A 16,225-nucleotide genomic window follows, 5' to 3' on the forward strand; every position below is an offset into this window, starting at 1 on the left:
GAAAAACCGATTCACAAAAAACTGAGCCTTAACTTTGTCTTTCTTTTTTTGTAAAGAACTGTAGCAGAGAATCTCTACAGGGCAAAGAAAATGGTTTTGCCATTTACAAAGTTCTCAGAGATTGTAGATGTAATTCACATTGACGCTTTGATTTTTTTCTTTATATTTTTACACCAGAGATATTTTTGAAGCTCATTTTATTTAGACACCTATAGTCAATCGATTTATTCTTTTGTGATTACAAACTATCACTTTTTATTTTTAAATTTATTTTTTCAGTGCTTCTCTTTTAAAGATTAAATTACCAAATCTCCAATTATTAAGAGGATAAATTGCAGTTAGCAGTTCTTATAGAGTTAGTTATTTTCCACAAATATATCTGAAGAGAAACAATAAATTTTTAGACAATTAATTCCTGGTCAAAAAAACAAAACCAAAACAGATATCGAAGTAGTGAGTACACAATTTAGCTGTTGTTTTGTTTGTAAAAATAATATGTAATTATTTCCTCTTTCCTGAAATAAAAGTCTATCAGCAGGCTTTCTTTATGTTAAGAGTGAGGCCTCTAAAAGTCTCAGTCCAGATTTGGTTTCTCATAGGCTGTGTTGAATTTGTTTCATAAACATCCAACACTGTTTGTGAGAGTAAATTACACTGAAAGTGCCTTTAGATGCTGTAGTATCATTGAGTGGCTTGTTCTGTTTGTAATCAGTTTTCCAAAGTCCTCTCACCACTAATGTGGATATCTGTGATTTTTCCTTTAAGAGGAAAATCTCAAAAATTCTCAAAATTCTTGCCACTTTCTTTGGTTTATGCCTTATAGTATTTCTTCATACTCTGTTGTAGCTGATTCTTTTTTATTGACAATGTTTATGTTATCTGATTTTCACTAACATCATCCTTATTTCCTTTGGGAGTTTTTTGTTTGTTTCTTTCTTGTGTGTTTTTTGTGTGTGCCTGTGATTACCTCTCCAAAGAATCCAGAAAACTTGCTGTGTTCTTCATCTCTTCCTGCAAACCCACTTCTTTGATGCCTAAGCACAAGCTGCCAAATCAAAAATAGCTTGAGCTGTCACACAGAGAAATTAGCATTTATTTTCTTCACCTCTGTATGTCTGTTTTTTTCAGGCAATAAAATTGTTCAAGGCAAGGGCTAATATAACTGTCTTCATGTGTGTCTTCATTTTGTGGTATTTCATGTGATATGAAATTCTACTCCTAGTGTGCATTTTCATATGTCTATACTTAGGAAGTTGACCATCTGCTCTGCAACATTGCGCTTGGAATATGCAACAATGCCATAGTGATAAATATTGTATTCCTTTGTGAAATTTTCATGGAATAATCAGTGATAATACTATATTTTTTATTACGACAGAAGATGATGACTTTCTTTTTTGCTGTCCAACTTCAGCACGGGACACCTGAAGTAATTTCTTAAAAAAAAAGAACAAAAAAACCAAACAGGTATAGCTGAAAAAAAAATTTAAAAGGTTGTGTTACTCAGCCAAGGTAACAGGTTGGGTTACAGGTCACCCAACCTGTAACCTTGTGAAAGCAGCAATTTTAAACCTCAATCCAGTATTCCAGGTGGCCTTCTAAATCCACCTGAGCCCAGGCAGGTATCCAAAGGTAACATTCCCAGGAAGACTGGGCGCAGTTGCTGCTGCTGGGGCAGTGTTGAGTGTTGACTGTGTTCCCTAAGGAGTGTTTGCTTGGTCCCCTCTCTCCCAGGCCGCAGTGAAAGCCGTGGTGGCCTCCACGCGCCTCGGCAGCGCCAGCAGCCACAGCGCCCACGAGGGCCCCAAGCCCAGCCACAGCCCGGCGCCCACCCGCGACACCCAGCCCGCTCAGGAAAATCCCACTCGGGAAGCGGCGGCAGCGGCGGCGGCTCCGGAGGAAACGCCTTAGGTTGATGTCACTTGCTCGCGTCGGCGGAGATGTCATCTCATACACCAGCTACCTTGTCATCAGCGAGAGGGATTAGCAAGCTTGGCCTCTCTGGTTCTGCTCCCGGGGGCCACAGGCCCTGCCCGGTGATCCTACCTTCAGTGCATGTGACTGCTTATGAAAATAGTAAACTGTTCCATTAGGCATGTCATGGAAACAGTGTAATTTGCAGTAATATCGGCAGGTGAAAACATGGGGATTATTAACTACCTACCATAATGTGTATACTTCATCTATCTAGTGTTCCTAGGTGGCATTTGAAACAAAATGCTGTTTTGTTTGGTTTTATGGAAGTAGGTTTCTTATCTGTGTTGTGAATTTCTTTGAACTGTTTCCTTCCAGGTTCATAGTCCTCCAGCAGACAAAATGGAAGGAAATATCAAACCAATGCTTTTAAAACTGATGTATGAAATAATGTTTTTTATCTGTAAAACTGAAAAAGTATTTGGGGATTTACATGCAAAAAAAAAAAAAAAAACCAAAAAAACCCCACAAAAAAACATTCCACTACTTCTGAGAAGAAATTGAAATGGTAGTTCCACTGGGCATGAAAATGTACATTGTTCAAGCTTGCATTGAGAATGCCTTATTCTGACTTTTCTTGTTTGTATACAGTATTTTAATAACAACTAAAATTACTCTGCCATTTCATTCCACAGTAAAATGTTAGTGAAAAAAAAGAAAAAATATAAGGATTAGAGTACATGCAAATTTCTGGCATACCATTATGTTTATTCATTAAAATTCTAATCTGCAGCTAGAAGGCATTTAATAGGCCCTAAGGGAATAATCTGCATTTAAATAAGTTGTAAATGCTTGAAGGAAGCTATTTCACAATTACTGATTTTGCTTTGGGGAAACACTCTTATGCAAGCTCTGGGAGCAAGTAGTATAATCTAGTTGGTTCCTGGGTAGTGTAACCTCATGAGTGAGCAGTTTCCACTTGTAATTAGTCCACATTTTCCTGACAAAGGATGCTTCCTGTAAAGTGATCCACCAGCACGATCTTGCATCTACTCAGAGCTGTGTCTTGAGTTAGCAGCGGTGTGCATCAATCAGCTTGCAAAAGTAGGGTCAGGCTCTTCAGCTATCTTGATGTTCTCATTGAATGTGATTGATAGGAACTGAAAAACTAATGTGCATCAGTGTGTATGACCACTTACACTTGTTGTTATCTATTTGACAGCATGTGACTATTGTACTGATATTTTACAAAAATGGCAAAAAGAACCTGACATACAAAAATGTCATTTGTGCTTGTTAAACTTTTTAATACTGATAGCTACCTAACATCCTAATACAATCATCATTCATATTTAGCTTTAATTGTTTTTATGTTGTTGTTATGCCTTGCACAACTTGCCTTGAAAAAATATAGCAGCTACTGAAAAAAAAACAAGACTTTAATAAAATATTTAATAACTATATTTCCTGATGAAATTAAAGGGTAATACAATGTTATTCATATAGTAGATTGAATAAATAAAATGTGCCCTCAATTAATATAAAAGGAAGCATTAAAGATCCTGTCTTTACTAGGTGAAAGTGCATGCTAATGAATCTATTAAACTTGAGATTTTTTATCCATTTCTCAGAACTCTTTGAACTTGAACTTGTACAAAAAGTTTGCTAATTAAGAAGGGTTGAAATGTAAAGTACATGCATCCATTCAGTTTTCAAAGGACACACTTTGAGGTCATCTGGAACATCTGGTGGGGGTATAGCAGCTGTATGCAAGCCAGTGTGACGCTTTTACAGATTTTTTCCCTTGGAAACAAGTACAGCAAGATTAATAACTTTGGAGAAGATCATAGATACATCCACCTGTCTCACTTTTTACTCTCTGTCTTACCTCCTTTGAGGTCACTGAAGGAAAAATGCAGTTCTAAGCTGCTTTACTCCACACTCTTATACTGTGGTGAAGTCATCCAAGTTCAGTCAGTAGGGAAGTTTGATGGGAGAGGCTGGATTTCTGTACCTTTTCTCCTTCATTTGGGATAATTGCTTCAAACTTGCAGAAGTGGAGTTGGCTGAAGAGTAACTGCACATTTGTGAGAGTTTGAGCATAAATTCCTTCATCTGAGGCACAGTGTGTTGAGCTGAAAAGCAGTCACAGCTGATTTCCAGTGGTGGTTTTTGCTAAATTGTACCACAGCATATCATAACTATGAACTAATGCCATCCAAGAGGAGACCTCTCTGTGGTAGCATGATCTTCAGAGGCAAATCACCTCTGTGTATAAAGGCTCTGGGGTTTCAGTTGTTTCTGTTTTTGTCACACTCAACATTAAGCGATCAGGATGTCTGTGCTGAGGCTGTGATTACCAGTAGGTGACTCAGTAAAGCAGAGTGCCTGGCTGATACATTTGATGTATGACAGCAGCTGGGTGTATGCATGCACTGGAAGATGCAGGTGTTACCTCCATTGGCTTTGTCTGAAAAATCATATCCTGGTAGCATCTGCTGTAATGCAGACTGGGATGTACAACATCAGTGTCTTACTGTGGCTGAAAAATGTGAACACACTTGAATACTACTGGGGATGGACCAGATATTTCCAAATCTGTGATTATAAGCTTAGGAGAAAGTTACTTGTGCTCTTTTCTATTGAAATGCTGAACTTTAATTCTTTAGAATATTTAACATATTAACAATGTTCTTTAAGTACAAAAGGGGAAATGTTCCAATATTTTTGAAGTATTTGAACTTAGCAAAACTTTTCCTTTAAAAGCAGATTGCAGAACTAGTAGGCTAATAGTTTTTGAGCTAAGATGATGGCTGTTAAATGGCTAAGGAAGTCCTGCTTTTGTACCACATCAGGAGTTTTCCCAGGTTCAGAAAGATTCCCTCCAAAATAGAACAGATTTCCTGTAATTCCAAACACTTTTGCTTGCAATTTTGTGCATGACACAGTAGATTGCACTGTGTGATCCTGGTGCTGGTTTGCTGGCTGAAGTTTGTACTTTACAGTCTGCAAACATGCTATAAAGAGGCAGACACACTGTAATCCGACTTCTGAATGCAGAATACCATCCAAGCAAAAGTTTTTGATGCAGCAGGTTTTTTCAGAAGAAGGGTACTAAGGATTCTGTCCACGCAAATGAGCAGGTTGTTGGACACACTGAGTGACACAAACTGCCCAGCAGGCCCTTTGCTTTGGTGAATAGAACAAAATGCTCTGAAACACTGTGCGGTAGCAAAGCAGGATCAAAGCATCAACCAGAAAGTTTTTTTAAGTTGCTCAGACCAGCAGGGAGGCCAAGGCTGCAGGAGGCTGTGGCTCACTGGCAGCTAGGCCTCCACACTTTACAAATTAATCACCTCCTACAACTGCAAGTGGAACATGGACACAGCTGGCAGCCACAGGAGAAGTGAAGACAACACCACATTTTCTGCTGCCCAGCATCAGGAAAAGGGAAAATGATGCTGGGATTTGTCAGTGTCCAACTCAGCAGAAGGAAAGCAGTATGTGACAAGCAGCAAATGCAGCAGGACTCTGGAAAATAAATCCTTGTTTCTGGATAAATGTCCCTCAGCCTCTGCACAGATTCTGGGTCATCTCTGGGGTTTTAAGAGCAGCGTGATACAGTGTGGGGTGGAGGACTCCCTGCAGATCCTTGCACATTGTCCTGCACATTGCCTGCTTACAGGATGGCAGACACAAGCGTCAGCACGGTGCCTTGACCCCAGGCTTCTGCAGGGGCTTTTTCTCCTGGAGGAGGTGGCTGAGCCAACCTTGTTGCTGCTGAGGTTATGAGTGCGCAACTTGGGGAGGCATGGCATTCATGCAACAAAAAATTTCAGAGGCTGACCAAGAAAGATGCACAATTAGACCTAGAGCCCAAGGGCATGGATACACACAAGTCCTGAAGATAACTGAGGTAACAAAGAGACAGGCAGAACACCCATAAAGCTACTTTACAAAACAATAACAGCTCAACGAATGTCCTTTATTCTCTATCAGTATCAATCTGGTTGGAACATAAACACAGTTCATTCTTCTTTTGTATAAAGAAATTTATATAAAATTCCCTGATGAGCCCCTGCACAATACCATGTTTTGTTGAACAAAAAACCATCAGCTGTATTGCAGAATAAGAAAATAAGGAAGGAAAAGGGGAAAAAGATGTGTGAAATATTTGCCTAGTGTAGACACAGAGCTCCAAAGCAAGGCTTGCAGAGGGTTACAAAGATGATGACAGGACAGGAACAGTTCTTTTATGAGGAAAGGCTGAGGGATCTTGGCCCATTCAGTCTTAAGAAGGGATGACTGAGGGGGCACCTCATTAATATATGGGAATACCTGAAAGAAGGGTGCCAAGAGAATGGACCAGCTGGCTCTGTGCCATGGTGCTGAGCAACAGGACAAGAGGAAATAGGCAGAAGTTGGTGTTCAGGATGTTCTGCCTGAACATGAGAAAGAACTTCTTTACTGTGGAGGTGTCCACACAAGATGAAAGATTGTCCAGAGAGGCTGTGCAGTCTCCCCCACTGGAGATATTCCAGAACTTGGACATAATCCTATGCAATGAGCTTTGAGAAACCTGGCTTGAGCAGAGATCTGGGATAAGATGATTGTGCTAATGGTCACTTCTAGCCTTACCCATTCTGTGATTTCATGATTTTATGATCTTAGTTCCAGAAAACGTATAAATTCTTACTGCAGATTCTTTATATCTGGGAGGTAAAATTTCTGACCAGAGTAATTCAGAAGTTTGCTGGAGGGGCAGTGAAGAGGATTCCTTGGAATGCGAATCCTCTAACTAATATAAGAATAACTAAACTAAAGGATAACTAAACTATAAGGATAACATATAACTAAAACTTCACCAAATACTTACATTGTCTTCTACCCCTCCTGAGTGGAAAAGAGAACATGAATGCAGTTATCATTTGAAGGCATTCAAATATTGTGGGAATAGGCATAGTAGAGAAGCGGGAATACAATGTAACAGGAAGTGATCCAATTCTGAATTTAGCAGTAAAATTATAAATTTTATAATTGAATATGTACATATATATATATATATATATATATATATATATATATATATATATATATATATAACATGAATGCATAAATATATAAATTTACCAAATAAGAAGCAGACACTACCGAACAATCTGAGAGCCAAGTCTGTATTGAAAGTGGCAGTTTTAAGCCATTGTTTGTCCCTTGCCAGCATTCCTCAGCTGGACCTGAAACTATAATGATTAACTGTCATAGACATAGATCATTGCTGGTTGAAATTCAGTAATGCGTATCAAGGTATGAAAGATAACAAATACAGTGGTACAGAGTTTTGCCCAGCTCTGGCTCCTTACAAGACACAGTTAATAAAAAGATTATTTCAGTGCCTTCCTTTTGTGTGCTCAGAGCAGGGGTTGAAGAGGAGTGACCACACAAGCACAGCATTTTGTGAGGACTTGGAGCTGCCCCAAACTGCACAGAGACCCTTCCCAGTGGTGCTCCATCCACAGCATGTGTGACTGAAAACAGTCTGGCCCTTCATTTGTGTATCAGGAAGATGTTTATTGGCAAAGGCATATTAAACAGCATGTATTTGCCCCTATGAAGTAGCACAGAATTCCTCCTGTAGAAAGATACATAAAGAGCAAAGCTTAAAAGAAAGGGAGAATCTTTTCTGTTTGAAACTCTGGCTTCAAGAACCTGTGTTAACATTAATGGCTAAAGGGCTTATTGTTAATCTTCCTTTTTGTGCTTCATAGTTTTTTTCCTGGCCCACGTGCACCCAGGAGCATCTGTCAGCTGCCAGTCAGTGGGCAAAGAGCCATCTGACATCAGGCAGCTTTTCTGCCCTGACAAATCTGCTGCTGCCCTTGGTTCCATCAGATGGTTTCACTGCTGCTCTTCTGCTCCCAGAAGAGTCTGGGTTTCATCAGTCAAGTACACATGTATTTCTCTGTGAGCCACCCCGGTGTGATTTGTCACTGCCAGTTACTACTCAGGGAGAGGTATTTCTACTTTCCCTCTCCATTTCCCAGACTCATGCTGTTGCCTGGCATCTTCAGATTCCTTTCTTCACAGCCTATACCTGGCTGACGGAAATAGCTTAGTGGTGTGCAACAAATGTCAGACAGACACAGAAAATAACTGAGCTTCTTGAGTTATTTTCCCAAAAAAAAAAATGAAGGCACCTCGGCTGCTTTAGGCACAGATTGAGGGGCCCAGAGCAAAGAGGCACAAGAACAGCACTGTGCTAGGTTCTGCACCTCAGAACAAGGAAGCTCCTTTGCCAACAGCATCTTTTTCCTTCTGTGGAAGACATTGTTTAGGTCAATCCAAAGAGACAAGTCAGGCCTGGGAATTCTGACCACTGCTATGACCAGTGACCTTCTTAATATTGTCTACATAATATGAGTTCATACACTTAGAATCATATTTTATGCAACATTGCCATTTACAGTGTTGGCACAAGAAGCTGCAAAGTCAGTTTGAAGCATGTGGTCCCATTTGTTGCCTGACACTGTAAATAATGATCTGCTTTGTAATACAAAACTCTGGAGCCAATCATTGTATCTGCATAAGTACACGGAAGGAAAGTCCATCAAAAAGAAAAATACTTTAATTCTTACCCCTGTGTTGGGTGGATCTGGGATAGCTCTTCTAATTGCAATTACTATTTCAAATTACTCAAAGCAGCTATTCTGGTCACTTGAAAGCTGAGGACAAACTGTTGGGTTTGATTTACAGCTGCAAATGGCATGTGATCTGTCCCAGAGACAGTATGTTCTAGGAGCGACTGAGGCATATTTGTTCATCCACAGAACTGTGCATTAGGTTCTGCACTATCCTATGCCCCCTCAGATCCCAAAGCATGATGATGTTACTTACAAATGTGAAATTTGCATGAACAAGCACAGCTACACAAATCCCCAAACAACACTGTACAATAACTACACACAACAAACACACCAGAGGTCTGCTACAGAACACACCAAAATGAGTTCCTTTTTACTTTTATGACAACAAAGGATAAAGTGAAAAGTGTCTATATATGTACATTCCAATGTTTCAAGCTTCTTGATTTCTGTTATTTTCCTGACATGCCCACCAGCCATGTTTATGGAAGTAGTGCAAACATATCTATCTAGTGACAGCCTCCCCCAGACCGAAGAACGTCACCACTGATGCTACCCTTAATTTTTAAGACATTGAAGTTGTATTGTTTGTACTATTAATATGTCCCCCCGTTGTATCTCCCTCAGCTGGCTATAGGACCTGAAGCAGTCTTTTACAGAAAACCGAAGTTTGTCAAGAAACATTTCATGTAACTAAGCAAATAGACTGTGTCTATATTTAGAGGAAAATATCTTTGAAATAGCTCTTCAACCCTGCTGCAGCAGTGTCTTCCCTGCAAAGTATTTTCCTTGGGAATGATAAGGACCCTGCAGAGCATCCAAGGCTAGTGCCATCATCAATGTATAACCTTCAGTGCAGTGGTTAGTGCCTTGTTTGCTCTGCTCAAATCATTTCCATCTTGGTTGCAGGGAGACAATAATTACAAACTAAGATACTTTTTACTGAAAGTGATTAGAAACAAGGACAGTTAGTAGTTAATAGTTACAGCTACTAACTGGTGAGAGCTAACACAAACAGGTTTTTTGTGCTGTTGAGCACAAGAACCACTTCCTTGTTCACACCACATCCTCATGAGATGTCACGCTAACACTTATGATTAAATAGCAGAAATTTTACTTAATGATCCAGAAGAGGACATTGTTTTAGAGTCTGGTTGTTCTTTGGGGTTTCTTTGTCTTTATTTCTTGGAATGCACAAGGTAAGTGGCCTTTTTCGTGAGAAAATTACCTCTGAAATGGTTAGTTGCTCAGTTAGAAGGAAAGATGGAGAGGTGGAGGGTGAACCCTAGTCATAGAACTATAGAACCATCCAGGCTGAGAAAGACATTTGGAAGAGATTGGTTGGGAAAGATAATGCAGCCCAGCTGTTAACCCAACACTGCCAAGCCCACCATGAACCGGATATGCTTGAAGTGAAGGGGTGGTGGTGGCTGATCCGGCTTGTCAGGGAGCAGGAGAAGGGAAGACTCATTGAGGCTCTCTGGCCTGGGGGAAGAAGTCTCTTGATCCCCATGAACTATACCACCACACCCTTGTAAGACCAGGGGGTACCAAGCTGAGGCTGCTTGGCTGCTCCCTACCCACACTAAGGAGCTCATCAGCTTAAATTGATTTTAACCCGAAGAAATGTGATACATGAAGGGTGCTTGTCTGGCTTGGCCTTGGTTTGGAGGCTCCTGGCTGGATGAGGACCATAAGGAGGGAATTTTGTGCTTTGGTTAATTCAGATACTCTATGCTGGATAGTTAGAGTATGAGCTGTTGTTTCCAAGAAAACAGAAAGCCTTTGATTAATAACACAAAATATTTTATAAGCCTGTGACAGAAGCTTGTTGATCTCAGAGCAGTGGAAGCTGGACTCCAATTAATAACAATGAGGAATGTTGTAAATATATATAGCAGACTCTCTCAAATTAGCTCCGTGTCCTGTGTTCCTGATTCCTTATTTTACTGGTTAATGTGTAAGAAATCCTGTACTGTCAACACTGTTTTCTTATACTAGCAAAGATGTAAGCAGTTTATAGTCTGCTTGTTTAACTTTACCCTTTTGCTTTTGATTAAGCCTGCTTGTGTAGTAAATTTCTTTATACTGTGCAAGTGAGCCAGAGAGAAATTTGAACCAGAAAAAAATGACCATTTTGTTATTTCCATGTATTGTATGTGGGCCCAGTGTATCTCCTTGTGTGTTTGCATGGGAATGCTGATAAGCCATGAGAAAATGCTTCAGCTGGGATGTCTATTTTTAGTAAGTATCTTGCATGACTGATCTGATGCTAAATAAAGTAGTAAATCTAGAAAAGGTTACATCTATTATTTGCTGACAGCTAATGCTCAATGTAGAGCCCGGAACAATATTCATCCTTATAAAGAGGAGACATCATGGATATTAATTATTTATATTGAAAAGTCCAGATTAAATTCCAGCTTGGCACAGCACTTCCCCTGCTCCTCTTCCATCAAAAGTTAACAGCTGAATAACAAACAAAATCTGTTATTAGTGGTGGAGTATCAAACTAGGGGCTGTCCAGGCTTCCCCTGTGTCCCAGGGTGGGTTATGTGATATAGATGCTTGTGTCCCTTTTTGTTAATTACTTCCAGTAATTAACTACCTCCTTGTGCACTCTGCTTTCTTTTAACTGGGAAGTATTTTACAAAGTCCCAAGAATTTTTCTTGCAGTTAACAGTTTGTTTGTCACAATGATCTGTTTTCTGCAACCTAATCCAAATGTTATTAATGTGCTCCTTCATTCAGCATCCTCCTCTCTCAGCAGGTCAAATTCTTTACCCCAGAGGTCTTACACTTCTCTTCTTGCTGGAATATGAATTTTCTGCCTTTAGTTGACTACTCTGTTTTGAGCTATGTTGTCAAAAGCTACACATGCTACCTGAATGGAGAACGTTGCAAGACTGACCTGTTGAAAGGACTTTTTTTTTTAATTTCTCTGCTCTATTCCCACATCTGTCACTCTCTGTGGTGTTCCCTCTTGGCTGGTACTGGTGCATCTTGTTATTCTTGCCACCTAAAACTCCTTAGTCTTGCAAACTGCTTGAATACAAAGTTCCTTCTCACCCTTTTGTGGGAGATGATTTTACAAAATCTCTCCTTCCTGGAGCAGTGTAAGAAATAAATTATTATAAGCTCTACAAGACATTTTTCATGGCAACAGCGCTCCAGAAAAAAAAAAAAATAGTCTAATTTGGCACTTTCATAGATGTTGCTCAATCTTTTCCCAAACTAATGCAAGGCATACATTCCTACTGCAGTTTCATGAAATCATCTTGGTCACATCTCCATACTAGAATGGAAAAGGACCGTGGAAAGACCAAAGGAGAGAAGAGGGCAAGTATCGAGCTGGCTTTGAGCTCCCCCTGGAGCTTAGAGGTTGTTTGCTTTTGGCCGACCTCTTAAAAATACCACATCAAACAGCTGAGTTGGAGCTTGTGATACAGCACAACATTGCACTGGTTTTATAGTGAGCTTGAGACAAATAAGGAAATGAGAAATAAAAAAGAACTAACAAGTCAAGAGGAACTTTGCATGAGTTAGGATAGCTGGGGAATTAAACATAATGATCCTGCCTCATAACTATCAAATTTCTTCATTTCTGTGGATGCCTGGTGCAGTCTCCTTCTTTAAAAACACCTGGGCTTTTGTAGTTACGACATCCTTCTCAGCAGTTCTAGCATTCGTTTCCTTCAACATTGCACATGTCTCAGAAACTTTGTGTCCCAAATATCCAACAATGCAGGTGGTTTTGGGAAGTGATTCAATATTTTTATATCCATGGTGAATTCTCCATACTTTCATTTGACATTTAAAAAAAATTGCATGATGTGTCTCTTCCCTCTTCTTTACTTCTTTGGTAGCTGTGGTGGTCACCAGATTTCCTCAATTTCATTTGCACTGAAGCTCTAGTCCCATGGTGTGGGCTGGAAGGCACACAGCAGAACAGAAAGATGTTTTGCCCATGTTGAGCATTTATTTTCATTTAGCTGATTGAGACAGGGAGAAATTTTGCAGATATGGCTGTGCACATACAGGCTGCATCCTTAATCCTGTATGCAGAAAAGATGGTGGCTTGTGGAGACATGGCTTATGCTCCAGTGAAAAGGCCTGCTGTGGCTTCTTTCCTTCCCCCTTCAAATTGTGAGTAGCTTGAAATCCTGTTAGGCATACAGACAAGGAGGAGTTGTATGGCACCCAAATAACATGGGCTGACCAAACTCGTGTTTGCTGCTGTTCAAACGCACCCATTCAAGCATTGCCTTGCCTTCCCAGTGCACCTTGGAGGTGGAATTGGTGACACCAATGCCTCAGCAGTAATGCTCCCTGATTGGAACCCAAATTGCAGGCATCACCTCAGACTGACAGGCTGAGACATTCAGGAAATCTTGGCATAATGATTTTCTCTCCAGGGTTATAAACTGCCCCAGAGAGGGGTCTGTGCTGGCAGGCAGGTCAGCAAGGCCCAGGTACAGAGCTCAAGAAGTGCTTTCTACCCTTGTGCATCCCAGGACAGTAAGGACTTGAACAAGGTCAATTTCTGGTCACATTTCAAGCAGTAACTGATCCTCTAAGAGTTCCACTTAGGTTACCTGTATCAGAGAAAAACTTCAGAGGATTATTACCTTGTCCTAGTGTCTTGGCACACTGAAAGAAATGTTTCAAGGAAAGTAACACTGGAGAAGGCAGTTCTAGGTAATGTGTTGGTATTTGAGGCTCCTTAATCCAGGTGCGGCATTTCTTATCATGTGGGTCAGCTATGAAATAAGCACAGATTATCCCCTGCTGTATGCTGTTACCATCTGTGTCTGCTTTCTCCCTGCCAGTGGCACAATCCCAAGGAAGGTTAACTCCATGATAACCAGTCCCTACCTGAACTGTAAAACTGAGTCACCAGCACAGCCCAATGAGGATTGGAAATGGTGGAATGTGTTAAAAAGTATAAATTGTGGTTTAGGACTTCAGGATATATTCTTTTCTAGAAAACATTTAATATTTAGCATAGGTTTAAAATCTTTCTCATCTTTCTATGATCTTTCACCAGGAAATGGGTTTGAGTATCAGCATTTTAGCAATTCTAGTAATTAATGTCCTCAAGGATTTTCCAAAGATCCCAAGTGGCCTCTATACCTATCCCTACTACACTTTGCAGAAGGTGACATGACACATGCCCTACAAGAGTGTGCTATTTCTCAGAGGTGACAGTTCCTTCTCTCAGCAACAGAAGGCTACAATTCTTTCCACTGAATTCAAATGCTTTAGAACTCTACTGCCTTTATGCCAGCTTCTCAAGAGAAACAAGGGAAGGCTCTAGAAGAGATATAGGAATTTTCTTCATTTCTGTAGGTGCTAATTAAATACAAGTCAATATATATGTTGCAGCTTGTTTTATACACCTAATACACATCTATATGCCTTCTGCCAGATGCTTTATGCTTATGTGTTTCAAATTAGCTTAATGTTTATGGTTAATAGATCACTTCTTAAACATCAAAAAGGTAAATAATACTAAGCCAAAATAATAGTTATTCCACAACAATCATGGAGTCATAATAAAAAAACTCCTGCATATACATTTTTAGAACTGAAGCCTTGAGAAAATCCTACTTATACAGCTTTCAAGACATTTCAGTTGGGCATTTTCCTCAGTCTAAATCAAGTTTCTAAGTGAAGGTAGGCTTTATGGCTTTCAAATTCAAGGAGACCAACTAGTATCATTAGAGATCACCATGCAGCTGAAGATCAGACACCTCATCAGACATAACTCCCCAAAAATGCTACATATGGCTGCACAAGTATTGAAGAAGCTACATCACAAGCCTGTTGGAATCCATTATTTATTCTGCAGTTGCACTCAAAATGCAAATACAATCGCTTAAATGCTGAACACAGTAATTTAAACCCACTGTTAAAACAGACTTTGACTTTCACAGGCACAACTTGAGTGATTTCTTTAGCATTAGCGCTATTTTTTCAACAGTGAACCTCCTAGGTTAAACAACCAGGGCCACACCATCAAAACTGTTCTGGCTACTTATGATTATTGAAGGAATTATATATGCTGTGTTTTATAAATTCAGCATGTTTCACATTTATAATTTCATCAAATTTGAGATGAGGGCCTGTGCACAGAATATCTCTCTGAAGTACCTGTCCACCTCTCAGCCAGATTTGGTACAGTACTTTGACTGCCTCTAAATTACGCTTAATCCCAGCTCTGCATCTTCTGCACATCACAGGCAAAGTTTAATGCTGGAAATTTCAGACAAGGAACAGAACCCAAACATGAAAATTGTCTTATCTTCGTCATCTTTCCCACACACATACAAAGCACCTAGTTAAAGTGCTAAAGCATAAAGTGTCACATTGCCCAAATCTCTAAAAAAGTAAGTTTAAAAATTATTAGCCATATAAAAATAAATGTGATATGTCTATATACATGCTATTTGTCTAGCAAAACCAGATCTCTGCTATTCTTGGGCAATTTCTTCAGAAGTCACTTCTGGATAGCTATATTCCTAAGTGATAGAATCTGTACTAAGCATTTACTTTGTCTCCCATTTCTTCTGCATAAGCAAAACATGGGTTCCAGCACTTTGTCCTTGACACTGCTTTCCTTTTTTAACTCTCTTGACTCCACCAAGATTTTCCACTAAGGCAGGAGGAGAATGCAACAGTGGGAGAAGAGGCTCTGATATTTTAGCTTTCTTGGTTCTGATGTACTCTGGCTAAAGAAGAGTTCTTCTTCCCTCTCCATCTATAGATATACAAAAATAATATAAATTTCAGGTTCAAATAAATACATTTGAAATTGGACATCTTCTTTTTAGTTCTGTAATAGTGTGTAGCTGAAATTTTTATGAGTACCAATATACAAAAATACACTAGCAATTTTCTTATTTTAGCTCAAGTTCTTTCTTTAGCTGCACTGTGCTTCACCAACTTGTCTCTACTGAAAGCAGAAAAAGCCATTTCACTGGATACTAAATATGGATAGATACTGTATGTGTCAGAGCTACTAAAATAAGTGTTTGGAGCAATTACTTCTTCAGTGCCTGGTGTTGTACAAATATCCTCCTGTGTCTTGTGCTCCTTCTGACCCTGCACTGAAGTACCTCTGTGCAGATTTAAACTGGGCAATATTTTTCTCTATGTACATCTGTATCACAACCCCTCCATTAGTCAGTCCCAGCGCTCTAAAAAGAGAAGACATGAATATGCAGATTCACTGCACATGTAATCTTTGTAACTGGGAAGAAAAAATAGGATACACTTCAAAGTTTCCTCTACAATAATGTCATCATTCATCCCATGGAGCAGCACTGCCAGAGATTTCATAATTGCCTCTGTACCCGTACTAGACAGGAGAGGATTCTGGCAGCAATTCCTTGGTGACCTTGGCAGTAGAAGATCACCTTGTGAGCCTGCAGTACTTTGGCAGACAAGGAAGGTAGGAAAAAAAGGGAAGACTAATTGAGGGATTTAAAGGGAAAGGCAGACTACATAAAACCTAACACCCTAACAAGGAGTTAACAGTTTTTGACCATGAAGACACCAAAGCCTGTTTGATGCATTGTTTTTAACAGCTTTAAATAGTACTAAATACCTTAAAACATGAAGGAGCTTGAAGAAGCCTCCACTATATCTGGTATTACATATTTTTAAGCTCT

At 39.7% G+C, this 16,225-nt stretch overlaps 1 protein-coding gene across 2 annotated transcripts in view; it reads left to right on the plus strand.

Moving 5' to 3' along the window:
• The window catches only part of CAMK4 (calcium/calmodulin dependent protein kinase IV), a 138,364-nt gene extending 134,827 nt beyond the window's left edge, over nt 1-3,537 (plus strand). For both annotated transcript variants that reach the window (XM_030258996.4, XM_041711243.2), the window contains one exon: nt 1,735-3,537. In XM_030258996.4, coding sequence (XP_030114856.3) covers nt 1,735-1,911 — 177 coding nt within the window. In that variant the 3' untranslated portion in view covers nt 1,912-3,537. The remainder of the gene's footprint in view (nt 1-1,734) is intronic.
• The last annotated feature ends 12,688 nt before the right edge of the window (nt 3,538-16,225 follow it).

The sequence above is a fragment of the Taeniopygia guttata genome, chromosome Z (genome assembly GCF_048771995.1).
Source record: "Taeniopygia guttata chromosome Z, bTaeGut7.mat, whole genome shotgun sequence".
NCBI lineage: Eukaryota > Metazoa > Chordata > Aves > Passeriformes > Estrildidae > Taeniopygia > Taeniopygia guttata.